Genomic DNA, 27,519 nt, shown 5'->3' with positions numbered 1-27,519 from the left:
GGTTGTTTTCCCGTCCCAAGATGGCGGCGCTCAGTGCTGCTTCTGTGGAAGGGAATGGTGGGAAGTGAAGCCTGAGGGAGCGGGCCGGGGCCGGGGCCGCGAACGCGGAGGGGGATGAGGTGACGCCGCAATGGCGAGCGACGGGGGCAGGAAGCAGTTCTGGAAGCGGAGCGGCGCGAAGGTGCCGGGCAGGTGAGAGGAGCCGCGGGAAGGTCGGTGTCGCGGGCCCCTGGACGCGGCCGGGCCAGGGGGGGCGGCTCTGCCCGTCCGGCTTCGCTGGGACCCCAACACCGCGTTCCTGCCCCCTCGCCGCCCAGTCCAAAGGGTCCTCGCAGGCCCTGTGAGTCTCTGCTGCCGTTGCCGTGTCCGGTCGGTCACTGTTCGGACCCGGTTCTCTGTTAGCTCAGTGCTCGGAGCCTTCCAGTGCTGGGCACCTCCAGTTGTCTGGTGGAGATCGCTGGTGGTCAGTAAGCGTTGGTGATAACTTGTATCAGAAAGGTTGTTAAATAATTATCTGGATGTGTGTTTCTAGCCTGACACCATGGTTAAAGGAGTTTACGTGATCTTGGGGATGTGTTCACCGGGAAATTTTGAGTGGGAGAATGTGTTTGTAGATCTCAGCAGTGCCAAGTTAGGTTGTTTTGAAACTTAATGCAAGTTATTCTATTTCAGAAATACGTTGCAGGAAACTCAATTTTCTAGGCATAGAGACATGCTTTAGTTTCTGCTATATGTTTCCAATTATTGTCAATTTCTCAACTTTCTTTCTGAAGTGTGAACAGCAGACCAGTCGTTGTATTATTTCAAGGAGCTACAAGTACATAATGCAATTCAAGATTTTCCCGGGAACAGATCCCCAGAGTTACATTAACTCTTTTGACTGTTGCATCAGGCTGGGAATGCATGTTCAGATGATTATTTAGCAGTGATGTACTCTGGGCTCATCCCTAAACTGTTCTCACAGTACAGTACTCTTTTTGTAAGAGTGATGTGTACTTGTGGTTCTCAGAGAGCAGTAACTCTGTATTTTATACTCTTTACCTGAATTCAGCAACATAGTCCTGCTCATCATTTACGTTTTTACATTTTCAGTTACCCCTAAGCGCTAACTGGGAGCGGTTTTGTTTCTCTGGTTACAAACTAACTTTTTCAGTCCAACTGTTATTGTTCCTCTAAAGTGTTTTCTTTGTAACTTTGCTGAATCTCTTGAGGGTAGAACACTTTTGGCCCCCCTCTCTTGCAGAGGGTCTATAAATAGTTGCAGTTAATGTGCAGGCAACTGCAGGCTTGTGGAAAAACAAGGACCCTGTGGAGAATGTGCTTTTCATTTTTATTTATTTTTTTATGGCAGGGAGAGGATTGTTGTTGCTTTGTATTTGAGTGGATTTCCATTGCAGTTGTTCACAGAGTGGTGTAAGGAAAAGACACGTTCTGTGTGTATGGAAATGGACAGTGACACCTGACCGTCATGTGAGCGTAGAGCAGGAAACTTGGCTGTGGAGAGGATGGTGTATGGTTGTGTGGAAAGGCTGATGGGGGACTGACTTTTTTATTTCCATGGAATCACATAAAAATCGTTAAGAGTTTTTATGAACCACCATTTTCAGTCACCATTAGGGCTAATTTCACTGGTGTTAATGCTGCACCTGTTGTGAAAGTCTAAGACTCTCTTAAAATCTGTTATGACTGCAGTCTTTTTGGCTTGGTTCTATCTCAGGTTTACTAAGGTTGGACTTACTTATTGTTATGGTCTGGAGATTGGTTTTGGTGTGTCAGGAGCATATGTTTGTGTCCTTCTATGTGGTTTTTAGTACAGGTTTAGGTAGATGTTAATGTTGTGTATGATTTATTTCTCTTGGAATTAGAGAGTTCTGTAGCAGTAATTTCTATTATGAAGCCACATGTAAATTTTGATGTGTCTTCTGTCTTTTTACTTGCAAAATAATTTTATATCCTATAACTGGGAGGTAATGAATTTTTAGTTTGTAGAGTTTTGGTTTTCACACAATAACATGCTGTTTTGTAGTGTTAGAGGCTAGTGAATAGGTCTGTCTTTGGAAGCTTATTTGTTTCAAAGCATTCTTTTAATACTCCTAGGGCTTTTATTCTCTAACCTGTCACCGTCTACATTTTTCTGTAGCTTTGTTATCCTTGTACTTTAGTAGTGGTTAAGAATTGCCTGGTTGGATTTTGGGTGACAAGGGTACATGGAAGATTAAATCTTTATAGATATTTCTTTGAGAATTTCTAATTTTTTGCAATAGAGAAATGAAGAAATGAGAAATCAGAGAAGAGAATTTTTGTAGATTCTTACTGCAGAGTTAACTTATTTCTCGTTTTAATTCCTAGTTAGAAAAATAAAATAGCCTAAGTTAGCTTAGGTTTCACAAAGAGTTCCTGCTTAGCAAATCTATGATTTTTATTAAATTACTCAATTGCAGCTTCATTATTTTTAGTGGTATGTGAAATTCTTTGAAACAGAGAACTGTTGGAACATTTCAATTCTGTTTATTATTGACTATTTAATACACAGAAAGTCTCCAAATATTTATTATTTTTGTGGTAACTCTCTTTCTTTTCCTTCAGTATTCAACATGTGTATGGAGCTCAGCATCCACCTTTTGATCCATTATTGCATGGAACGTAAGTTAACCTAATATTTAAATATTCCAGATATTTTGTGTCTCTTCTGTCTCCTCATTTTTTTTTTTTTTTTCTCCTCTTGGTTATAAAGTTTATTGTTAATCTTCCTTTTTCAGTTTTTGTCATAATCTTGACTTCTCTGTTCTGACTTGTCCTTTGTGACTTCCTGGTGGTTACCATATTTGCAGGAACAAATCAGCTCTTTCAGATCTTAGCTAACATAGATTGCCAGCTGTTGTTATTTATTTGTAATGCCTTATACATGGGAAATTGTGGTAAAGTAAAAAAAAAAAAGTGTTCTAAAGAAAAGTATTTGGTTGGAAGAACGTCATGCTTCTACTAGATTTTTTTCAAGGGCTGCTTTAAAAGAGTACAAGAAGTAAACATTCTAGTTAATTTTCAGATGATACAGAGTTGGAGGCAGTTGAAATGTGTGATCTTAAGGGCTGGATTAAAAGAAATGAGATTAATTGATTCAAAATATGGAGGTATAGAGGCCCAGTAACAAAAAAACTGGAAGCGTATTGCTTGAAGTGGCGGAATTGGAGAAAGACCTTGCTGTTTTAGACAGTGATGACAAGTCAGGTAAAAGTGTAATTGTTGTAGCACCTGTTAGGGAAGTTACTTCCTGTAAGACGTAAAAGAAACGTTATTACTGGCATTGCATTAGAACTGGGTAGGAACTTTTTCTGATTTGTAGTTCTGCCTGCCTTGTCTTAACAGCAAAAAGAAAAACTAGCCCAGGCAGAAAGACAGGGAGGTCAGAAATGAACTCTAGAACCATTTTGGTGCAATTCTCTGTAGGACGACCCTGCTTGAGCAGGGAGGTTGGGCCAAATGAGCCACTGTGGTCCTTTCCCACCTTACCCATTCTGTGAAAGCAAAATTAAGTTAATGGCAGTAACTTCTCTATTTTTTGAGAACACACTGAGAAATCCTCTCAACTTTATACCCTATTCAGCTCAGTTCTGAAGGGAGATGTGATTGCTCTGCATTACTGTAAGTGAGATCGAGTGCCCGGCTAGGGAGGGATACTTGGTTCATATCTCACACTGCGTGCTGACAGAGGGGCAAAAGGTTGGGAGCTGATCAGGGTCCACTCAGACTAGTAACCAGAAGAAGTATCCTTCCTCTGAGAAGAGCAAAGTTCCAAAGGAAATCCATGCTGGTGTGCCTGAATGGGGAGGAGTGATAGATTTAATGAGTTTTAAGGTGAGACTTGATTTGTTTATGACAATGATTGTGTTGTGTGATTGCTTATGATGACTTAAGAGTAGACCATGACTTGATTACAGCTCCTGTGCTGTTATGCAGCAATTGTATTGAAACGGCTGAAATCTACAGAAATGTATGAAGCAAGAGCAGTGCAATGTGCCCTGTCTATTTTATAAGCTATTCTAGTAGTAATCCTTTCATGTGACTTTGTGGTTGGTCTTTTTTTTTTTTTTTTTTTTTTGTTTTGTTTTGTTTTGTTTTTTGTTGGGTTTTTTTTTCTTAAGAAAAGGGAAGGAAAGATTTGTTCAGCTTCTATTCAAAGCAACAAAGTGTCAGTTTTTACAGCCCTTGTTCTCAGACTTCCTCAGCTGTATGTTACCATGGGTGGATGTAGTGGTAACACAAGTGGGGAGAGATAAATATTTGCTACCTATATGGTTTCAACTATGAATGTTTGGGGTTTGGTCCTATCCATAGTGTTTTGCTTCCTTACTAGTTTTCTAAATATTGTTTATTTGGTTTTGAACAGCTTGATAAAAGCAGGTTCAAAGCCACCTACAACTCCAGTGAAATTGAAGAAAGTCAGCACCTTCCAAGAGTTTGAAAGTAACACAAGTGATGCTTGGGATCTTGGAGATGATGATGATGAACTCTTAGCAATAGCTGCTGAAAACTTAAATACAGAAGTGGTCATGGAAACAGCTCACAAAGTAATTCAGAATCACAGCAAGCTACAAGAGCAGCATAAATTTCAGGAAGAACATCTACAAGAAGAAAAACAAGAGGAATTTGCACAGCTGACTTCAGTTGCATGTGGTGATAATAGGCTTGTTAAATCAGTCAGCGAAGGTCATACATCGAGTTCATTAGGTATGTTGAAAAGTGAAAAAGATGTTGGAAGTTGAAGGATGAGAGCTACAATATTTGCCCCTGTAACACAGGAAACCCTTCCCAACCCTTTACTAATACTGCAGGAAAATACTGTTTGTCACCAGTGATTTATTTGAGAGGAAGACTGCATGCCTTACTAAATTGTAATGCGTATGAGGGAAGAATAATTAAACTTTCTTTGTTTTCAGCCTTACAAAGTCTCCAATTTTGGACGGAAGTTCCACTATTGAATGTGTTTTATTGGTTAAATCCACCAAGATGTATGCAATTAATAGTAATACTACTATTCTGAAAAATTGTTATTAAAATAGTACTGCATAAAATATATTGAAAAGCAGGTGGATTGGGAAATTCACCCTCATGTGATCTGTTCCGTGGTTTGTGTATAAGCTTTAAAGTAACCAGTTGCAATGATTTCAAGATTTCTCAATGGTTGATTTTTGTTTGTGTCCCGGTTTGAGACAAATTAAGGGAAACACTCTGGGAAGAGCATCCCCTCCAAAGAAGGCAGGTTTCAGCTGCCCGTCTCCCACCAGGTTTGGAAAGAAAATTCCTTGGACAAAAGTGAGAAAGGAAAAAAAAGTTATTTATTTAACAAACACCATGCTGGCACAGGAAAAGAATAATGCTAAATATGAAAACCTCTCGCTGTGGAGAGAACCTGGGTAGATTTCAGAGTCCTTTCTGTGGGTGTGGCTTTGTCCTCTTCGGAGCTGGGTCAGCTTGGGCCCCTCCGGGCTGAGATGTAAGGTCTCCCAACTGATGTTTTGGTGGTGTTGGACAGTCCAGATGAGAAGAAGAAGAAATGGACGTTCCCGGAAAACTCCTTGCTTTATCTAACGAACAAAAAGCTAGCTAGAAAGCAGGAGAATGCCACTCTCTTCCCTGCTGCAGAGAGCTGAGGTGAGCAGCCGGGCAGGAGAAGCCAGCAAGCTTATCTGTGTTTCGAACGCAGCCCCAAAAGAATTCCACCGGCTTCCCCCCACTCTCTCTTAAAGGTCTGCCTTAAAGCTACAGAAAAGGACACAGGATTCATGTCTGGGCATAGAGCAGGTGATAGGGGGTACACATAATAAAGTCACACCAAGACATTCCACCCCAAAGACTGTTAGTTTGTTTTATTTCTTTTTTAAGGATGGCAAGGAGAATGAAAACAGCTTTTAGTAACAGAGATTTTAGAAATCCATTAGCCTTGCTATTAATATGATCTCTAATTGATGTATTTTAATTGTGGAATACTGCTTCAAAGAGAAATGCTCTTTCTGCTGAATCCTAGTAATTTGAAGTCCAAACTTCTGCTATACTTGAGTCTGCATTTTTCAAAACAGAATTCTATTTTAAATTTACAAATTAAGTTCAACTGATTAGTAGTCTTCTCACTGGCTGAGGCTAACTGCTATGCTTCTTTTTCCCTTCAGATAATGCTAGTGAAAATTCTTCCATGCAGAGATCACAGTCACTTCCACAAACTTCCATACCTCCCTTGACAAGTGGAATGGCAGACTACAGCACCTCAGTTACTCCTGCATTAACTGAGAGAGAAGCATCTCGATTAGACAAATTTAAGCAGCTACTTGCTGGCCCAAATACAGATCTTGGTGAGTGTTTCTTATAGGACCTGTGAATTACATCTAAATTATTTTTAAGCTATAGAATTTTCCTGTTTGATCTAGTTTGATTCCTGCCATGGTTTGCTTAGAATCTAATCCTTTCAACGTTGAGAACTGGTCTTTCAGTATTATTCTTTCTTTTGTAAGCTTTTAGTACTCATGCTTTTAATAAGTGATTTGCATACATCTTGCTAATACCTAGGGTGTTTGATGGCTTCTTATTCTTTCTCACATTATTTCTTCCTACTAGATTAATCTCTGTAGAAAAAAACCCAAAGTATAATTAGCGGTGTTTATTGTTAATGCCTGATAACAGAACAGTTTGGAATATAAGAGTTATTTTCGTGCTTGGAAATAAATAGGAATGAAAAACGATGAGGCATATAAGTATTACTGCTTGTCTACTCAGTGTGCCTTCTTCATGTTCACAGGCTGATTACAGTAGTTCTGTGTCTCATCTGTGAATGCTGACAACAAGTCAATGAGAAAACAAATGCATTGTCACATAATTTGACTGTTCCCTTTGTATACTGGATTTTAGCTGCTGAATAGTCAATACAAGTGCTGAGAGGGTATCACAGAATCAAATGGCTTTGTATCCCAAGTGAAAATCTGAAGTAGAATTAGTACACTGCATTTGGTGATTAGGAGTTTAGGGCAAAATAATGAATAAAGGAAGTGTCTTTGAGGTAGACCATTCTAGAAGATACCTGCAGGGAACTTACTGGAAGAGATAGAAATTGCATGTTTGCCTGGTCATTGTCATGGGGCTTCTTCAATATAATACAGTCTGAGTTGTGGCTTTTTTTTTTTTTTTCCTATGCTGTGTCTTATTGTCAGATTGATGCTAGGAAAGTACAACTATGGAAACTATCACAACTGGATGAGATTTAGCACTTCAGTGAGTTATAGGACATTCATATGAAATGCAACTGTGAAAAAAAGGAGGTGTTAAAACATATTTTACATAAACTTGAAAATAATAATCAAATATCACTTTTTAGCCCTTTGATCTAACAGATGTTATGACCTTTGTGATTTTGACCAACATGAAAACTCATAACTTAAGAATATTTTAACAGTAGAAATCTTTGTTACATAAGGTTGCAAAATCAGAGGAAAGACAGAGTTTAGTTTAAACCTATCCATTTCACTTTTGCTGTCTAATTAGTTGGGAATACTTTACCAATAAATCAGATTTATGGATTAAAGTAAAATAATTTTGGAAGAAAATTTCCTCTTTTATTAGCAGTGCAGTCACCCTGCTTGTGGTGAATTTAGTCAATGCTATTTAAACAAACTGGGTTTGTTTTTTTTTTTTTTCCTATTGAACTTTATACATCTCACACTGAAATATATGTAGGAAAGTGAAATGTGAGTATGTTTCCTTGATATTAAAGTGTGAAAAATATCTAATAAGCTCTCAATATTATTTCTTGTACAAACCACTAAATAATGCCTTTTCTACATCTGTTTATAGGAAGCTTGTTCTTTCTATTGGTGTGCAAACTGATGAGTACAGTTTGAAGTCGTGTGAATAGAATTTTATACCCAGTTTTGATTTGTTGATGCAGATATTTTGACTTTTGTATCTGGAATATGTCCAATCATACATATGTGTACACACACACACACACATATATATATACATGTATATTTATATACAGGTAATACATGATTTTTTTTATTGAAAGCAATAAATTCCTTATTGATGACATGCAAACTCTTGATGATCACGAAGCTCTTAGGAGTAGATCATATATGATGGTAGTGCTTAGACTTCATTATTGCTATATATTAGAGAAAGTGTGTGTACACATATATACATATGTAAACATGTATGTGCTTATTGCCATATGCACAATTCACCAGAATCTGGTGTGTGCATGTCTGTGTGCATTTTTAATGTCTGCATTTTTGGAAGATGTTTGGTTTAGCTCTGTGCTACAATGAAGATTATGTTTAAAAAGTATTCTTGACTTGTAATGACAGCAGTAGCCTGGGAGACTGTTGCAGGTTGTGTGTGGGTTTTTTAATTTGTTGTTGGGGTGGTTTTTGTGGTTTTTTTTCCTGTTTTTCTTCAGAACAATACTGGAAATGTACTAAGGTAGAAAGTAGGTAATAGGCTCCAAGCTAAAAGTTATGTAAGTAATGTAGAGATAGGTGGCTATTCTGTTGCAACTGGCTTATTCTGTGTGTGTGTGGTGATGTCATATGTGTGGGTCTGTTTTGTGTTAGAGCCATAAATAGTTGGGCTTTGTTTGTCATGATGAATTGAATTAGTAAGTCTTGTAGACATTTTTGTAAATATTTCTGTTCATTTCTGCAAGTATTAGGCTTGGTTTTGCTTGGAAGTAGAAGTAACAGAAGTAAAGTATTTCTATTGTGTTTGTTTCCTTGATACAGTTTTGCATATTGTTGAAATAGATTATGTAGCAAGTGCTTTCAAAGCAAAATAAAAGTAAGGTAATCTGTGGAACTGTAGCCATATCACACACATTTTCAACTGAAGACTTTTATCATAATGTGAGAAATCAACTTTGACTATGAATACAAAGTAACACAAATGACGTTGAAATCCTTTCAGTCACACTTGAATAATCATTATCCTATAAAGACAGTGTAAAATGCAATTTTAGTCTTGTATGTCAACTAGAGGTTGTGAAAGAGTGTGTTCTTTCACAAGAAAACTCTCAGAAAGATGGATTATGTGTATAAATTTGGTAGTGAAGATTATTTTAGCCATTGGAGACTACTTACAGATTTTGGAGTTGGGTTTGGTCCACAGGTTGGATATTATGAACTTGTGGAAATAGTTACTGCAAGAAATATGGGCTTGTAGAAGGAGGCTATTGTAAGAAACAGTTTTGGTTGGAGGGGAACTTGAGGACTGACCCCTGTGTGAGGTGATGGGTGCACGTTCTGGAAGCACGGTGGGACTGTCAGTAGTAGAGCTGAGTTCAGGAGGCAGCTGCAGAGTAGACTGTAGGATCTGTGTGTCTGCAGAGCTTCCTGCTCCTGGTACTGCATGCCAGGTTATTCAGCAGGAATAATTCACAGTAGTTTTGTGCAATCAGCCTGTGCTTATGCTTGACTTGCAATCATTTCGATGTAGACTTACTTAATTTCAGGCCTTGTCTTTCCTTGTAATGGACCTTGCATTACTGAATGAAGATGGGCTTGCAGAATCTTTTGCAAACAGTTGCTTGCTTTAAGAGGAGGGCACAGAACTTTAACAAAGCAGCGTGGGGGGAATGTTTCTGAGAAGAAATTTCTCTTTCCTTCAACAGACCGCTTTGTACATATTAGAGAAACAGTACTGCTGTGTCTATCAGGTTTCCCATTAAAGTTTAATTCTATTAAACGTATTAAACTTGTGTTTTTTAGTAATCTTGTACAATGTTTTAGGGAGCTGTTTACTGTGCAAACACGGTGTAAGCAGACTGTTGATAAAATTTGACGAAGCAACGAACAAGTTACTGCATACTTGCAACCTCAGCACAGCAGATGTATGCTGGGTTTTTAATATCAATTTAAAAATTAGGTGATGAAAGCACGTGCTTAACTCCTTCTTTATCTTCAAATCAACAATTTTTCTGCTTTTTTACACATGTATGGCTAATGAGTGTGTAGTTGGATGTGAGAAACATGTTTATTTGAGTCAGACAATAACCAGTGGTAAGCTTGGTGTACTATGTTCTCTTGGTTTAATAAAGCTTCATAACATTGTAATGCTACTGTTATGCAACGTAACACATGTATTTAATTATTTCAGAGTGAAACCAACTAATTTCTTAAGTTGTAAAACTGTTTTGCATGTTAAGATGACTTTTTTTCTACTTAGTCATGACAAATCTTGAATTGAATAAAATAACATATAGAAGTTTTTGCATACTACCTTGATAAAAAGAATAGAAGGCCTGTAAAAGCTCCTGTGAAAATTGTAAAATATTCCCGTCTTAAATTTACTCCTGCTGCTGTACACATTCAAGAGCACTTTTCATTGTACTTTTTTTTAAACTCATCTACTTCTCTTCCTCCTTCTAACCAAATCCTAAAAAATAAAACCTTTTCAGAGAGTACTACTAGCTGCTGAGTTGGGTGCTGTCTCTTAGCTAGTCCTTTGCTATGGAAGTAAGATAATGTTGTGAAGTCTTACAGAGCATGTAAAGAATAGCTGAATTTATGGTTAATCTGATGGTAGCAAAACTGAATTAGAAATTCTACAGGAATTAAAAACGCTGTAATCTCAGATTATCTCATAACAATAGCTGGTTGTTTCTGTGTACTATAATAACAGAATTCAGGAGTGATTCTCTAGAAGTTAAATTCAGAAAGAAAACTTGTTAGACATCTCTTTTTCCCATCACAGTGGTTTTTATGTATTGTTGCAGCAACTTGAAAAGTAGGATTTTCCTATTCATGGTCACATTCATTCTAGATTTATATTAAACCTGATCTAACATAGTAATTACCTTTTCTTTCACTTATGGCTCATAAATCTAGTATTCTGTAACAGCAGTCTGTTATGTCCTGTAAAATTGCTTGCCAAACTGGTGCTATTGAAAAGTTTCAATAACTTTACAAAATGCATTAATTGAAATGAACTTGATTAATTTTGTTCCCAGCTTCATTAATTTATCTGCACTGAGCTACACAGTGATTTATCTCTATGCTCCTACTACATCCATGTCATTTAGAATTTTAATGCCTCCTGCAGCTGTGAGTTACTTGTAGTTGATCATGTGAGGGCTTATTCTCCTTTCAGTTTGTTGATATATAGTATAAAGTGAACGTGTCCTACTGCTGCTTCGTGTGATGTGCCATTAGTCATATCTGTCTTTTCAAATTATCATCACCTAGAGGTGTCTTCTCTGATTCTTGTTCTGTTCTAGTTAGCTTTTTTCCTACAAAACATGCTTTCCTATTTAGCTAATAAAAAAAATTAATAAAAAAGGGCAGTATTCTACCAGTAGACTTTGTAACATTTTTTTTTAAAAATCCAGAATCTTCTGAAAGAAATGAATGCTAAATATCCATAAGCGATTCCTTTTTTAGTTACTTTTTGCAGGATTAGTGTTTTGTCTTCCTGTTTTCTGTGGGTCGGTCTCATAACTTGTATTTTCATGTAATAGTAAACATTTATTCTGATTACTGTTCTAGTGGAATATTTCAATGTAATTTATGGTTTTTCATTGTAACTAGATAATAATAGATTCTTGAAACAATTTTGAGAAGATTTTGCATAGTTTGTCTCTTCAGGATGTATTTACCTTCTTTTTTAAGATCCTTGATTGACATAGTAGTTCCAGACCTGTGCTGATTCTAGTGATTCTAGTGATTGCCCGAGTACGGGTACAGGACCTTACACTTGCCCTTGTTGACCTTCTTGGGGTTTGCTGGGCCCACATCTTAAGCCTGTCCATGTCTCTCTGGATGGGATCCACTCCTTCCAGCAAATCCACTGCATCACACAGCTTGGTGTCATCTGCCACGTTACTGAGTGTGCACTCCATCCCTCTGTCAACATCATCGAGGAAGATACTGAATGGTATTGGCCCCAGTGTGGACCTTTGTGGGACACCGCTTGTTACTGGTTTCCACTTGGAGTTGAGCCATTGACTGTAACCCCTTGGATAGGGAGCTGACTGTGTGCCCATATCCGTCTAATAGCCCATCCCTCAAACTAATCTCTCCAGTATTAGTGGCAAGGATGTTGTGGGGGTCTGTATCAAAGGCCTTACAGAAGAATTGTAGTTGGAATCAAATTTTTTCAAGTAGAAAAAATGTAGATTAATATTGTTATCTTTTAACAAGGATTTGTTAATTTTGACTTGAGCGAAGACTCCTTACTGTGTTCCAAGCACCACCTATCATTGAATTAAGTTTTTATTGACGGAAAGAAAAAAAGAGTAAGACTGAACAGCTGGAGCTCCTATTAATAAACAAGATAATCTTTCCCTTTTCTCAGTTTGGAAAAAGGAGCCTGTACCCTAAAGCTTTCGCTTTTTTTTTTGGTTAAGAGTTTTGGTATTCAAGTATGACTCAGATTAATAAAATGGATAAGAGGCATTGTGAATGACACAGATGAGCCCTGGTTCTGAGGTTCTGGACTTCTTGCCTATAAATTGGAGATCTATGTGATTTTTGTTAGTATGAAAATGCATCAAAATAGCTTAGAGAGTAAGCTGTTTCTTTTTGTGTGGTAGTCCACAGTGAACATTTCAGGTTAAAACTACTGATCCGCTCAAAAAGAAATGTGCTCTTAGCACAGTCCTTAAAACTCCCACGTTATACTCATGGCTCCATTAAGGAAGAGTGGAGTTCTGTTCTATGTGTGTTTCCAAGTGGATTTGGATGTAGAACATTAGAGTGGGACCCTAAGTTCAGCTGATGTGAAGGGGTTACTGTTAAAAAAAAAAAGAAATGCCTAAATTATCATTCAAATTCCTGTGCACACACAAAATTGCCTTGATAGTTACCACTAACTGATCATAGAAAAATAAATGGGGTTAGACAGCATTCTGTTCCAAATTGCAAGATTGATTAATTAAAAGGGTGTTTTTGTGTCAGTTAAAGTTTTAGCAGAATTTTTAGGAGATCATTGTACTGATTTGTGCTCAGGTGTTCAAAAACAGTCTGTGAGTCTGAGCCATGTGGTGAGCAATAAAGTGAAGAGGGGTATTTTAGTCTGGATGAGCTGGGAGGAAGAGAGGTACTATATGATGAGATGTTCTTGTAGTTTTTGTGTTTGTATGGCTTTTTGTTTTTGATGTGCTGTCTCCTTTCCTTACCTGATAGCATCATTAAAGCTGAACTTACACTTGGTGAACTCTGTATTATCCAGTAAAATAGACTTGGGTGAGAGGTTCAGTGTTCTCTGTTGAAGTTATAGACCGAGGGAGCAGCTTTGCCTCTTCCCATGATGTCTTGCAGACTTTGTGACGGGAGGAATTTACCAGGAATGTCACCAACAAGACTACTGGGAACTCTGAACATCCTGCGAGTCCTGAAGCTTTTGGACATCAAGATTAGCAATGTACATATTGTAATGAGTGGCACATACAACTGACTTGTAAGTCAGTTTACGAAGGCTCAAGGAAGTATAATTAATCCTTTAGGTTTTCTTGCCAGCATGTCTTTCACTATTAATAAAATAGGAGCATAAGTCACTGTTACTTCATTAGCAGCATGCCCAGAACTGGAAGATGTATGTAAAACTTGTCTGGGGAGGTAATCATAGTGGAGCAGGCTGGGCTGTGCTGCCTCTCTGATGCAGATTGTTAGTTAGGTGTGCTCTCACATGTTTTAGTCACAATGGACAACTACTCTGGAGATGTAATGCGTGTTTGCAGTTAACTGAGAAAAACTTTTGTGGATTAGAGGTTCAGGGCTAGCGTTTTACAGGAATTTGATATAATAGAACCTAATGTATAGCTAAACTAAAATAATATTTCCAATGCAACCGCTGGAGTAAAGACTCATAATTAAATCAGTAATAGCTGCAATTTTTTTAAACATTCAGAGTAGGATTTAAAAGCTTTTCTCTTAGTTCTGCTTGAAAAGTTAGAGACTGTTTCAATGGCATTAATGTAAAAATAAAAACAGTTGATGATGCAGAGAAATTGAATGTTTTGGGAGAACTAGGGAAAACAACATCTGCTTCTGCCACAGTTGTTCTCTGTTACTTATCATCATTTCCATCACTGGCTTCACTTGTTGCAGGTCTTAGCAGTTTCAAGAATCTTCCTTTAGCCTTAGTTTTCCTAATCATTTGCTTTCTTGTACCTTCTAACACCAACCTCATCTGCTTCTGCTTCTCTGACTTTTTATGTGGAATAGCAGACAAGATGTACTTTCCTACTCTTTTCTAGCAAAGGTTCTGAAAAGGACCTTACCCTGTATTTACAAAGGTGCATTGGACTTTATTTCCTGTTCCTGCAGCATTCAGAATAACTCTTTGTTCCATTGAGAAGATTAAGGGCCGTGTTTGATTAAAAAAAAATTAATGAAGTGCCTAACAGAGCTATTACTCATTTTGAAAACCAGTTGCTGTGGTTGCCATAGTAATAACAAGCCCTCTGTTAAAGCTATTTTCTATATGTACTGCCTGTATTATAACATGCTGTTGGGGGAGCTGGAGTTCTTTGCATCTATGCTTTTGAAAGAATCTTCCAGCTTTGTATAGTTAAAATAGCCAAGGAATTTATGTTATAGCAACATAGAACATGTAAATCTAGTTTATCATATCTATCATGGAGTTGCTCATGCAGGCCATCACTTCATGTAGCCATTTATAGTAACTTCAATGAAATAACAGCTGTATCAAAAATGAATAATACATACATAGAAATTTTGAACTCCTTTAATATTTCTTATTTTTTATTCATTTGTAATGGATAGAATGATGAGCTTGTAGTTCCAAGAAAAATACTTGTAGACTTGGTTGTTTGCCCTCATGTGTTTTAGGTGTAGTGGGTAATAACTCCAGTAATTGCTTGTACAGTTGAAGGCTGGTAAACTAATGTCACGTTTTCTTTGTAAAATGCCCCATGAAATATTTATGGAATATGAGATGTCTTTAAATCTAAATTTAGTAAAAGGATACTGTCCTAAGATTTCTGTTAGAACAATTGCTTTAAACTTTTTCTTCCTCAGAGAGAGGAAATGTATATATAAATGTATTGTAGTAAACCAGATAAAACAGTTTTGTTCTGAAATCAAATTAATCATATTAATTTGAAGCATTTTCATACCACATTATCCTGTCATGATAAGATATCCTAACCCAACAACATTTCTGTGAAAGTAACTGCTGTTTCCTGAGCAGAAGAGATGGTTGACTAGTGCAAGCAAATTGAGATACTTTTCGTCTAAAATCTATGGGGATTTATAAATGTTCTTGTACTCATTGGTCACAGAATTATATCAAATAATGAGGCAGCTGAAAGACAGAGTAACAGTTGGGGTTTAAACTGTTTCTTCAGAAAGTATCCTTTCAGTTTCGGACAGAGTTCATAGACAGGGTTTTACAAAACTGTTTTTGGATCTGTCTAGTTTCAGCTTGTTCTTTGCTCACACTTTTAACAAGTGATCATGTCTGTGATTAGAATTTATACAAATGCTCATTTTCAAAATAATAGTTCTGGAACTTTAAGAAAATATTAATTGTATTGAAACAAGAATATTTTTGCAGTACTATCTTGATTGAAAATATGTGTCTGATTCATAGGTGCTACTAAAACTCTTTTGTAGAAAGCCTGTGCTTGGGAACATGCTCAACAGCACACAACTAGGATGTCTAATTCCTTGGGAAATCTACAAGGGGAAGGAGATACTCTAATGACAATTCATTGAAGTTATGCTTTGACTAGAGAATGTAACATTTCAGCCAATGACAAATAGTTTAATAATTAATTATTTAATACAGATCAAGTTTCAAATATAAATACAAGCACATTTCCTTGCTGTTTTCAGCATCTTGGTTGAGGATGGATTTTTTCTGGCACCTCAGTTTAAAATCTTGCTAGCTATGAGGTAGACATATTTAGTCAAGTATGTTTTTACAAGACAGCAGTTTGAGTTTGAAATTTTGTCACCTGTGAAGCTGCATTCTAGGCAATAGAAGTTAATAAACTTACTGTGTGGTTGGAGTCTATTTGTACCCTACACAGCTGAAATGTGGTAGCTTTGGATTTGTTTTGCAGTTTCCCCTAATTTCATTCTTTCCTGTTTGCCTTTATTGAAAATGAAATTTAACAGTCTAATAGCCACGGTCTAAATTTGGGGGGACCTTCATTGAAGGTAACTGCTTTTTATCATCTTAATATTGTTTGGCTTGTGATTTTAGGTGTCAGTGGACCACCTTTCCTATGAAGACAGGCTAAGAGAGTTGGGATTGTTCAGCCTGGAAAAGAGAAGGCTCTGGGGAGACATTGTTGTGGCCTTTAAATACTTAAAGGGAGCTTATAAGAAAGATGGGGACAGATCTTTTGTCAGAGTCTGTTTTGATATGACAAGGGGTAATAGTTTTAATCTGAAAGAGAGTAGCTTCAGACTAGATATAAGGAAGAATTTTTTTACAGTGAAGATGGTGAAAGCTTGCCCAGAGAAGTTGTGAATGTCCCATCCCTGGAAACATTCTGGGTCAGGGTCTCGGACCAACCTGATATAGTTGAAGATGTCCCTGCCAATTGCAGGGGTGTTAAGCTAGATGGCCTTTAAAGGTCCCTTGCAACCCAAACTATTCTATGAACTCAGTATTTTAATTCTGATATATAAATGTTTGAATGATTTCATTCCAGCTCTTTTTTTTTATTTTATTTAAGACCCTAGCGTCTCAAGGTAACCTGAGAACTGGAATGCAAGTATTTCAATTATGTGCTGTTATTTGATTTTTAGGAACTTACCTGTTGAGTCATTTGTAAGAACAAAACCCATCTTCAGGACAGTAATAGAGATGCTGTAGAATTTAGTTATGTATGTCTAATAATATGCACATGTAATTACTGCATTTTAACAGCAGTATTAGAATTTAGCTTCACTGACAGTCTTTTATGTATTTCTAAAATGGTACTCTTGTGTATATGCTTCAATTTTTTTTATCACTCTTATCACCAGAAGAATTTTTTATTTTATGCTGTAGTAGTGTTAGATTAAGTCTTCTAGGAGTGACTTTTGTCCGGCTGTTGTAATTGTTGTTGGAAAGGGCAGGGTTCTTTGTTTTCTTTACTCTTGGTGTTGCACCATCAGAGGAAAGCATAATGTGAATTGATGCTTTAGCAATAGCGACATGGGAGGGTCAGACTATGTGCTTTTGGGGTTTGCTACTACACCTGATAAGAATTCTTGCATAGCCCCTTTGAGTTTTACTGTGTGCTCTTTGTCACTGGCAAAATACTAGTTAAGTTCATGTCGCAGGTTCGGTTTGTAACCGGGCGGAAACACCAATTTAGTGTAGTGGTTTGGTCCAAAATACTCATTACTGTTTATCTTCTGTGAGATAAGAATTAGGAGAAATGCAAAGCAGGCACCAAACTTGAAAGAATATAAAGAAGTTTATTAACAGACCTAAAAGAGGAAAAAAAATTATACCACCTTCAGAACTCTCCTCCTCCCCCCACCTTCCTCCCTTCTCCCACTGACAATGTGAAAAGACAACCCTTAAGATGTTCAGTCTGTTTACCACTTCCATAATAACCTTGTTCAGTCCATTTAGAAAGAGAAGTCTCTTCTTGCTCATGCTATGAAAACATTATCACAACGAGACAGCCACCCACTTCCAAATATTGTTCAGTCCATTTAGGAAGAGGAGTCTCTCTGCCTGCGTGTGAGTCCCTTCCCCCGACTTGCAGCTTTTCCCGCAACTGCTTTCGAGGGTCCACTCTTGAAGTTTTTGGGGTACAATTTTAAGGTTGAGCCGTTCAGAAACAAAAACAGAGGCCCTTCTCCTTCCCTGGGAGCAAAGGGTCTTCATCATCTTCATCTTTAGGACTATCTCTGGGAGCATCTCTAGGGACTGAGGCTTTCTCCTTTCCCGTTTGGAGCAAAAGTCCTCATCTGGTTCATCTCTCCCTGTCCAAACTTCTCATGAAATTACAGCTGTGTCAGCATCTGCCTATCTCAGCGCAGGTGCTTCTGCTTATGAGTTGAACACTCCACCCCCCCGTATCTTCATGAAATTACAACAGGATACTCTGATATATCATAGCTTCACAACAGAATTTCAGCTTTAAGCATCTCCTCTCTCTCTTCCCTCAAGTTTTCAGTTCTTCACAGCAATAAAAAGGGTTAATCTCACCTCGGCCTTGCAGCTTTGCAGCTGGAATGTTGAATTTTTCTTATCGCAGTGGAGAGGGGGGAGAGCCGAGCCGCTCCGGCTGCCCACGGCAAGGCAGTGGGGGGGGTTCCACGGCTGGAACAGGTCCATGGCTTCAGGATGGCCGTGGCCCGGCCCGGCCTGGCCCAAGCAGGGCCTGGCCGGGCCCGCTGGCCCCCACACGGGGCCCGCAGCCACCTGTGCCAGCGCCGGAAACGAGAGAGAGCTTGGGGGGGAGTTTGCCTATTCTTAAATGTGGATCACAGAGGTGGTCACAACTTTAAGTGGCTTAGAGAATTGTCCATATTCAAACTGGCCAGCTGATAGGTTCTATCAGTTCCCAGAGGAAGCTGTAAGCACCCCTTAGCAAGGACGTCCCTTCCGGGACTATGCTTGCTAACCTATGACAACTCCCAAATCCTAAATTATAGATAAATAGAGGATCGGTTTCAGGTAAGTGTTATATTGTTAAAAAAAGATGATTTGTCCTTGGTTTTTACTTCCATGTCTAGTGCTGAGATTTCCTTCCAGAAGGAGTGGTCCTTTGGAACCCAGTCCCGTAGGATATGTGTGTTATTTTTCAGAATTAGACGATAACCCAAGCTATCCCTAATTAAAGGAAATGTATGTTCATTGCAGAATAGCATCAGGAGGGGAGGGAAAATAAGCTCTGTTCCACTTTGTTTGTGTATTTCCTATCTTTGGCCTTAAATGAGTTACTTAAAAGTAAGTGGAATTTTTGTACTGGGTGATTTGGGATGATTGTCACTCATTTAATCACATGCTTCACATTTCTGATTGTGACAGTAAATTTGCATATTTTCCTGTTTTGTACTTTTTTTCCTTTACGTGGACTGTTTATAGAGGTTGGTACCTGTGTTTGGGCATGGATTCCTATTGAGTTGAGTTAAGGGTTGAGAAAAAAAAAGAAAGGTGAAAGATCAGAGTTCGGTGGGTATAGAGTTGAGAATGGACAATTGATGTTACTAGAAAATAATAAAAATAGTTGCTGAGTTGCAATTTATTTTCTATTTTCTGCATATGCGAATTACATTGTTTGTGAACAGTATGGTTGTGTGTAAAGGTAGCCAAAACTTGAAACTTGAGCAAAATGATTGTGTAAGGAAGTAATAAATTAATGCACAAGATGCGGATTCCATTTGGTCTGGACACAAATAGATTAGATCCAGTAAAACATATTTGTTCATAAATACTGCACAAGGAGGAGTAGAGGAGGAAGATGCACAGCTGGAGATTTTGCTTTTGAAAGCTTTGGGCTTTCATTGGTATTAAACCAACTGGAGCTAACTATCATGGTGGAAGGGAAATACATATATAATTTGTAGATTGTTTAGTTAAGGCAGATATTACCTCTTTTTTAAAATTGTTTTTGTTCATAAACTATACAAAATACCATTTTTATACTCTTGTTCATATTACATGTTTACTTTGCCTTTACATTTTCTGACCAATTCCTGCCTTTTTGGCTTTTAGAAGACTATAACCAGTGATACTGTTACTTATGATGTAGTGCTTGGTATCATGGGGATTTACTTGGCATCAAATCATGTGGAATTGAAGCTTGTTGCAGAAGTGGTAGAGGCTGCAAGCCAATACTGAAGCTGCTTGGAGGCTGAGCAAACTCCCTGGGGTGTGGAGAACTATGGTAGGTGATGTGAGAAATTGCTGTATGTAACAAACCACAGTGTGAGAAGCTGACACAAGTTGTAAATAGCACCCTATGGTGTTCCTGGATTTCACAAGTAGTAAAGAGGGAATTGTGTGAGAAATGCCCAAACAGTGCTATTGCATGGAGAGGAGCACTGTGGACACTTAGGGAAGGGCGGTGTTACAAGATCAGTGGTGCCTGATAATCATTTCAGAAATACCAAATTTGGGTATAGTAGTAGCAAAGCTGGAACCATGAAGGGAAGAAATAATTTGAGTGGTTTGTTAAATGGGTGCCTGATAATCATTTCAGAAATACCAAATTTGGGTATAGCAGTAGCAAAGCTGGAACCATGAAGGGAAGAAATAATGTGAGTGGTTTGTTAAATGGGGGCAGAGAAAAGGAAGTAGAAGTGTGCTGGAAAAAGAAGGTCAAAAAATGGGAAACAAGTTGTGTGACCAGGTGCTGTCTGGGGTCCCTGTTGGGCAGCTTGTGCATGATCATCACAGCTGGAGTCTGATAATAAATTAAATTTGTTTCAGTTGCTTATTGCATTTTTTCCCATTCAATCCTTGTGTTTGCAGTGACAGCATACTCGTGATGGAAGTGTATTTGTTGTGCCAGCCTGTAACTTTTTGAATTTATCTCTTAATCTGTGTTTATAGTCTGTACAAGTTCTGCTTTCATTGTTTCTTTGAGGCTTTGGTTCACACTGAACTCTAGTAATGTCATATTTTTCTAATGTTACTGATCCTTTGGTCATTTTTTATTCTTCCAATGCCTCTCAGCTCCTTGAGATGAAGGATAAGGGAGAAATTTATTATGATACTATGACATTTCTTGGGGTTTTGTGTATAAGCATGCTTTTGTGCTTTCTCCATCCAGGCATACTTAGTATGCAGAAGTACTGTGAACTTTTTAATGTTTTTTGAAAGCATATGCTGCTGCTCCTTATTTTGTGTAGACTTTAATAATATTGCAACTGCTTTACCTGCTTTGATACACTGTATTCCTTTCATATGTATCTCAAAAATACTTGGAAGAATAATACATTTATGTAGTAAGTGCCAAGTGAGACAATATAAGGCATGTATACCAAAAAGTAATGCTGAGAAATACTCCAGAAAGTTACCTTATCACACTCACTACCTATTACCACAGGTGTCCCTATGGATAGCAGTTATCCAGTATTTTATTAATTCATTAGTATTGCCCTGTATTTCTAATTTCACTGGATTTTCTAAGAAGATGTGATCATTGTTGTAAACACCTTTGTGCTAATTTGAATATACCTGTGTATATAAATCGGTAGTAGTTTCCATGCTTCTCATGAAACTCTTGTGTTTTAATAGATGAGTTGCGAAAATTGAGTTGGTCTGGCATTCCCAAACGTGTTCGTCCTATTGCGTGGAAGCTTCTTTCAGTAAGTTGTATTTTTTTTTATTCTTCCTCTGCATTTAGTAGTAATAGCTTTTGCAAGCATTGCAAATGATTTTGCATGAATTGTAATCAATCAGTGATGGTTGAAAACATGTCCTGTGCTGAATCGTAATGGAAGTTATGTTCTTTTACTCAATTTCAAGATTAATCTATCAAATTGATAGGAGGGGGATGAGAAGTAGTAGTAAATCATGTCAGCTGTGTATCTTTATTTTTCAGCCTGGCTTTCTATGAAAGAAAGGCTTGTGATAACAGTGGCCTCTTTCAACCAGTTTTGATGGAATGGTGGAGAGTTCAAAGACAAGTATATTCTTAATAGTTTTCTTGAAAATAGACATACAGTAGGGGAAGCAAAGACTGTTGGCATCCTACAAAAGGCTTCATTCTGACTTCACATTAAAATAACTACAAGAAAGGATTAGCACTGTAGTGAGGAAAAGCTGTGATAGGATCTATAGGGTTTTTTTGGCTGATTTTTCCATAGTGCTTTAAGATGAGCAACTCTGAACCACTGTTGTGTCAATGGCTCTCCTGACGTCAGACCTGTGAGTTAGTCAGAGAGACAACCTCATTAAAAAGCTAATCACGTTTTTATAGTGTGAGTTTTTGGCTGGCTGAGCACTCTGAACTTTTCCCAGTGGCCAGAGGATTTTGCAGTGGCTGTAGCTTTAAGAGTAGATTGACTGAAGTACTGTGGAGCAGCACACAGAGGTGTTTGAGTTGGGGATCAGAGAGAAGCTTGTGGGATCTGTGACAGAACAGGTTTTTTGTCATCTTGGTGTTTGCACTATGTTTAAAAAGGTTCTTCTGCAAAAATACAGTGTATTCTTCATAGAAATATTTTTCATGTCAATCTTTTCAGCTATAGTGCTTGTGATGACAAACAGTTATGCATTTTAGCTGTTGTTTGTCTGCCTGTGGTTGGGAAAAGATTTATGAGGATGTTTGTATTAAAAAGAAGCAGAACTCTTGTGATGTCTACTCTCCAGAGGCTATGAAAGACACTTTCTCAGCAAATCTTCATGCATTTAAGAACTGTTTAAAATTTGAATTATACACACACCAGTTTAACCTATTGAATTTTTCAGAGAGTAGACTTAAATAGCTTTGCTTTTTATAGAATAATTCCATAGGGAATGCAAAGTATTTACTTCAGATTGACACTGATTTCCAGTGACTGAAAGAATCTGTCTTGCTGATGAGTTCTACTAAATTTGCAGCTTAGTTCCTTCTAATGCTAAATGCAGATGCAGCTTAATGGTGGATATTCAAATATCCTGCTGTAATTGAAATTAAACATGGAGCTTACAATTTATTTTAGTTCTGTTTCCAAAGTTATCTGTGATTTTGGTAGTAAAAAAAGCATTTTTTTCTGTTGAAGTTTAGGATGTCTGATTTAAAATACTCAAAGTAAGAAAAAATAAGGCTAACTCAAATGTGACTTTGAAACACAGTAAGCTAAAGCATAAGCATTTCTTGAGTTCTGAATCAGAAGACTGACACTGGGGTTTAGAGAGTTGGAATTATGCAAATTATAAAAATATAAAGGGAGCTGACTCCTCTTGCTTTCTAGTGAGAGCATGGGCTTTCCAAGAGCTTTAACTTAATTCCATAAATTGATTTTAGTTTAATATTCCTGGTCTAGAAAAATGCCTAAGTGTAGCATTCTCCTGTTGCTTTAACCAACTCCAGGATCTATTTCAGTTCAATTCTTAACTTCATCTTGCCATAACCTCTGCAAAAAACCTGCTTTCAGATTACGTTTTTTATACTTTAGCAATTAAGTGGATTTTTTTTTTTTTTTTATTAAGAGATGTATGAAACTATGGCTTTTTTCTTGTTTGTTTTTTTCTACCTCCAAATGGCAATATTTTGAAATCCTGCCATGATTTCTTATCTCCTATGTAGTCTTCATTTACTACATTTTGGAAACCCAGAGATGAGTCATTTAGTTATCATTACTTCTCTATACTATACGGCAGCATTTTCTTTCAGTTTTTCAGTTTTTTCACTTCAGAAAAGTACTTTCAGTTTTTGTGGTCAGAAGCTCCACCATGCTTTTTTCTGATGGTAACCTAATAGTGACTTGCTGTTAATATATGTCCCGTGTAAGGGAGAATAATGGTAATCCCTGGAAGTGTTTAAAGCCAGGGTGGATGGAGCTTTGAGCAACCTGGTCTAGTGAAAGAGGGGTTGTGGAACTAGGTGGCCTTTAAGGACCCTTCCAACACAAACCACCAGGAGCTCCTGGGGATACAAGTGTTCCTAACAATCAAGTGATATTTTGATTAAAGATGAGTTGCAATACTGAAAAAACAACCAGAAAACTATGGTATAGTTTTATATTATAACTATAATGTATAGTTATAGTTTTAGTATATGTTTGTTTCAAAAGGATTCAAAAGTCTTACTTAAAAAGCCCAAACTTAATTTTTTTCAGGGAATGGAGTACACTTGGTAGTATCTGAGGCAAATGATGATTGTCTTGTTTGTAAAACCAGCATGTAAATTGGAATTTTAAAAATAAGATTTAGGAAAATGATCAGTTGAGATATTTATTACATAGTCAGCAGGTTAATAATATTATCAAATGTTTGATGAAGACAGTTTTTCAAAGGGAAAGCATTTGAAAATAATATAATACTCTGTTGATATTATGCGTGTCTACTGATAATAGTATATAAAAAAAATTACATTATTTATTTTTAAAATGTAGCAAAAATGTTAAGAACGCTGTACCTAAACAGCAAGAAGAACTATGCAGGCTCTCCTCTTTTGAATAACAAAACTAAAGATATGTTTGCAAAAGCCTTTGGAGGAAATTAATGAATAAATGGATTAAACTCTCCCCCGGTTTATTTGCTGCGGATACGTTGCAAGCCTTCCCAACTTTTAAAAGTAAAACCTAATTTGTAAAGTGAACAGGAAACACGACGTGTCGAATTGAAAGATTAGTTCAGTCTTCGAAGCTGAATAATGGCAAAAAGACTTGCTGAGAAAGTATTGGTGTCCTTCAAACAATCACATTTGATGTCACAAATGAATTAGTTTCTAATGCAACCAACCAAGATATCCTACAGGGAAAAAACCACAACTGTTAAGAATAAATGGGCTGCAGAATTCAATATTTAATACAAAACACTGGGAGAGGATATTAAATGTCAGACAAAGTCTTTAGGCAAAAGTGAAGCTGGTGGGATTTAAAGCGCCTGGAATCAGACACAAGTCAGTATATCTTAAAGGAATTCATTTTGCCAAAGCAAGTACCTCTTAAGGTATCTGGAATGTAATGTGGCTTGTACTTATTCTGTTGTCATTATAAACTAAGTAATTAAAGTATACAGGAATAGCATTTTCAATGATTTTGATATAGAATCATAGAGTTGTGTAGGTTGGAAAGGACCTTTAAGGTCATGTAGTCCAATCATAAACCCAGCACTGCCAAGTCCACCATTAAACCATGTCCCTAAGGGCCACATCTATATGTCTTTTAAATACCTCCAGGGACGGTGACTCACCCACTTCCTCGGGCAGCCTCTTCCAATACTTGATAATTCTTTCCATGAAGAAGTTTTTCCTAGTATTGAATCTAAGCCTCCCTTGCTAATGTATGTAATTCCTACTTGAAGGCAACTGAGTTAATACACATTGTTTAAAAATTTAATAAAATTGCTCCAGTACTGGCCACATAGAAATTAAGGAACTCACATGGTATTAAATTTACCTGAACTTATTTATTTAAGTTTTTTTCCTTGAAAGTCAACATCATCTTAGTATTTCTGATGAGAAATTGCATTTTGTAACAACAACAAAAAAAAGCAGCTGTTTTTATAAGGTGTTTGAATTTTTGTACAATTTGGAATGATTAGAAAGATAATTTAGTAAAGGATTATTTAGACTTGTGTAGGAGTACATGGCACTACATCAGTTTATTAGATCTCCTGTCACATGTAATCAAATGCCAGCAGTGCTTTTTGTAAGGCAGAGAGTAATATCCTTCTCATTTCGCTGTTTTTTCAGGGCTATCTTCCTGCAAATGTGGACCGAAGAGAAAGCACTTTACAAAGAAAACGCAAAGAGTATTTTGCATTTGTTGAACAATACTATGATTCCAGAAATGATGAAAACCACCAAGATACCTACAGACAGGTAGAACATCTATTGAACTGACTTTTATCTACAGAACATTTGCTAAAGGACTTAAAGATTATTTTTGAGCTTTGCTACTGTTTTCTCTGTGTCTTTAGTCTTACCCGATAGACAACTCTCTAATAATTTTCCTAAATTTTGGAAGCAAAAATATGAAGTGGTTTTGTTCTGAAATTTGAAATAGTGGATTTTGAATAGTCAGCTTTAGTGTTGCCATGGCTTTCTGTTTAAGAATAGTTGTATTTTCAAATCTTTCATCTCCTGCTCAGATCCTCTTTCAAATGAGTGAAGATGGACAGGGAAGGTACAACAGTGACTGTTTCTTACTGGCTCCATGCTTCTGCTTGAGAAGTTGAAACTGTATATGATGTGCAATAAACAGGGGTGTCAAACTTTCATGCCCACCCAGATAAGCAGATTTTCTTGAAGTTTTGTATTGAAATGAGTAGTTTGTAACACTAAGTATAGACTAAGCAATGATACTTTAGCCTTCCTTGGGACAGAAAAAGCTAAGATCTTCCTTTCAGCTTCAAGACTAATCTTTAGTAGCAAGAAGTATATAGCATTAATAACATAAGGTACTCGTGAATGGAACCCAAAATCATCACTTGAACACTCTGTTGCATAAAACTCCTTTGTGAAGTTTGGAATAAAAGTTTAAGAAATACTGGTATTTTGTGCTCTCTTCTTGATTGTCAAATACATTAAAATAGGTGCTAAAAATCTGTTTTTATCTTTGGACAATTGGACTTGATGATCTTGCAGATCTTTTCCGACCTAAATGGTTATATGACAGTGGCAGTTGAGTATGACTTTATAGAAGCAGTAGTATGTATTTGCTCATAATTATGCTGAGGTAATGAGTATTGCCAATATGATTATAATTTGCAAATAATTAAAATGTGAAATGTAAATACAAATATATATGTTTTTAAATTTTGCTTCATTGAAAGATTAACTTAAAGAATTGGCTGTATGTTTTGAAGTACAGTAAAAATCCATGTTATCCCAAAAGTAATGATACAATGGGATTACAACTAATAGTGTAAACAAATAGAATTATTTAAAGTATTATGTTGTTTAGAAAGTGTGCTGTTGGTTCCTTTTACAGTATTCTTCTTTGTCTAATTAGATCCACATAGATATCCCACGCATGAGTCCTGAAGTTTTAAGACTTCAGCCCAAAGTAACAGAGGTAAGAATGATATATTTTCTTTTTGAGAAAACATTTTATTAATGAATCTGATATCACAGTTTAATTAATAATTCATTTGATTGCACTTGCTATTTTGACTTCAGAACTAGCTTAAAGAAGTAAAAAAAATGAGGATATATAAGTAGAGGCTAAGAATAGCAGTGTAAGTATGAGTAATAAAAGCAAAGGCACCTCATTAATTTCCTGTATTGAATCTGTCAGTTTTTATTGTGGTCTTGTGCCATTGAGGAGTTCTTTTTCCCTTTTTTACCTTTTTATATATTTTGTTAATTCTGTGTTTTTTAAGTAAGCCAGAGCATAGTCCTGTGGTTCCATGTATTTGTCAAAATCACTTAAGGTCTAGAAGTTCTTAGAGTGTTCCACATGGGAAATTCTCTATTTTGAATTTGTAGCACAACTGGTTTGAGTGCCTTATCTGATTTTGCTTCCTTGTAAGTTTTGTATGTTGAGTACACTATTTAAATGGTTTTACTACTGTTGTAATGATATAATTAATGTAAATGTATAATAATGTGATTAAATATGTGATTAATGATAAATATATTAATCAAATTGGCCTATATTGTTGGGCAATCAAATCTCATGGGGTCTTTTCATTTTAAAGTATATAGGTCATAAATAGCATAGATGGTGTGGGTTATCCTCTTTTACTTATTTTGTTTAATTCAATTTATTCTCCTTTCTAATGGTTCTAGTTAGACCTTCAAATGTACTTCCTTGTGCTTCCGTTCATAGCATTATAGATCCAATTAGAACATCATCTGATAGTTCATTATGAGAACTTAAATGCAGAACTAGCTTTCACTTGGTTTTCCATTGTTGCTATTATTTGTTTAATGGCAGTGCTCTTGAACATGTTGGAGAAATT

The 27,519-nt window shown here is 36.9% G+C and overlaps 1 protein-coding gene across 1 annotated transcript in view; it reads left to right on the top strand.

Annotated features, from left to right (window-relative positions):
- Positions 1 to 3: 3 nt before the first annotated feature.
- Positions 4 to 27,519, top strand: part of TBC1D22A (TBC1 domain family member 22A) — a 146,554-nt gene continuing 119,038 nt past the window's right edge. The window contains exons 1-7 of the mRNA XM_042018268.1: positions 4 to 192; positions 2,587 to 2,643; positions 4,388 to 4,728; positions 6,168 to 6,347; positions 21,199 to 21,269; positions 25,307 to 25,435; positions 26,568 to 26,630. Coding sequence (XP_041874202.1) covers positions 131 to 192; positions 2,587 to 2,643; positions 4,388 to 4,728; positions 6,168 to 6,347; positions 21,199 to 21,269; positions 25,307 to 25,435; positions 26,568 to 26,630 — 903 coding nt within the window. The 5' untranslated portion in view covers positions 4 to 130. The remainder of the gene's footprint in view (positions 193 to 2,586; positions 2,644 to 4,387; positions 4,729 to 6,167; positions 6,348 to 21,198; positions 21,270 to 25,306; positions 25,436 to 26,567; positions 26,631 to 27,519) is intronic.

The sequence above is a fragment of the Corvus kubaryi genome, unplaced genomic scaffold (assembly GCF_017639235.1).
Source record: "Corvus kubaryi isolate FWS band 111438036 unplaced genomic scaffold, C.kubaryi_AGA036_p1.0 137, whole genome shotgun sequence".
NCBI lineage: Eukaryota > Metazoa > Chordata > Aves > Passeriformes > Corvidae > Corvus > Corvus kubaryi.
The sequence above is the reverse complement of the archived record's forward strand: the minus strand, read 5'-3'. Positions and strand labels throughout refer to the sequence as shown.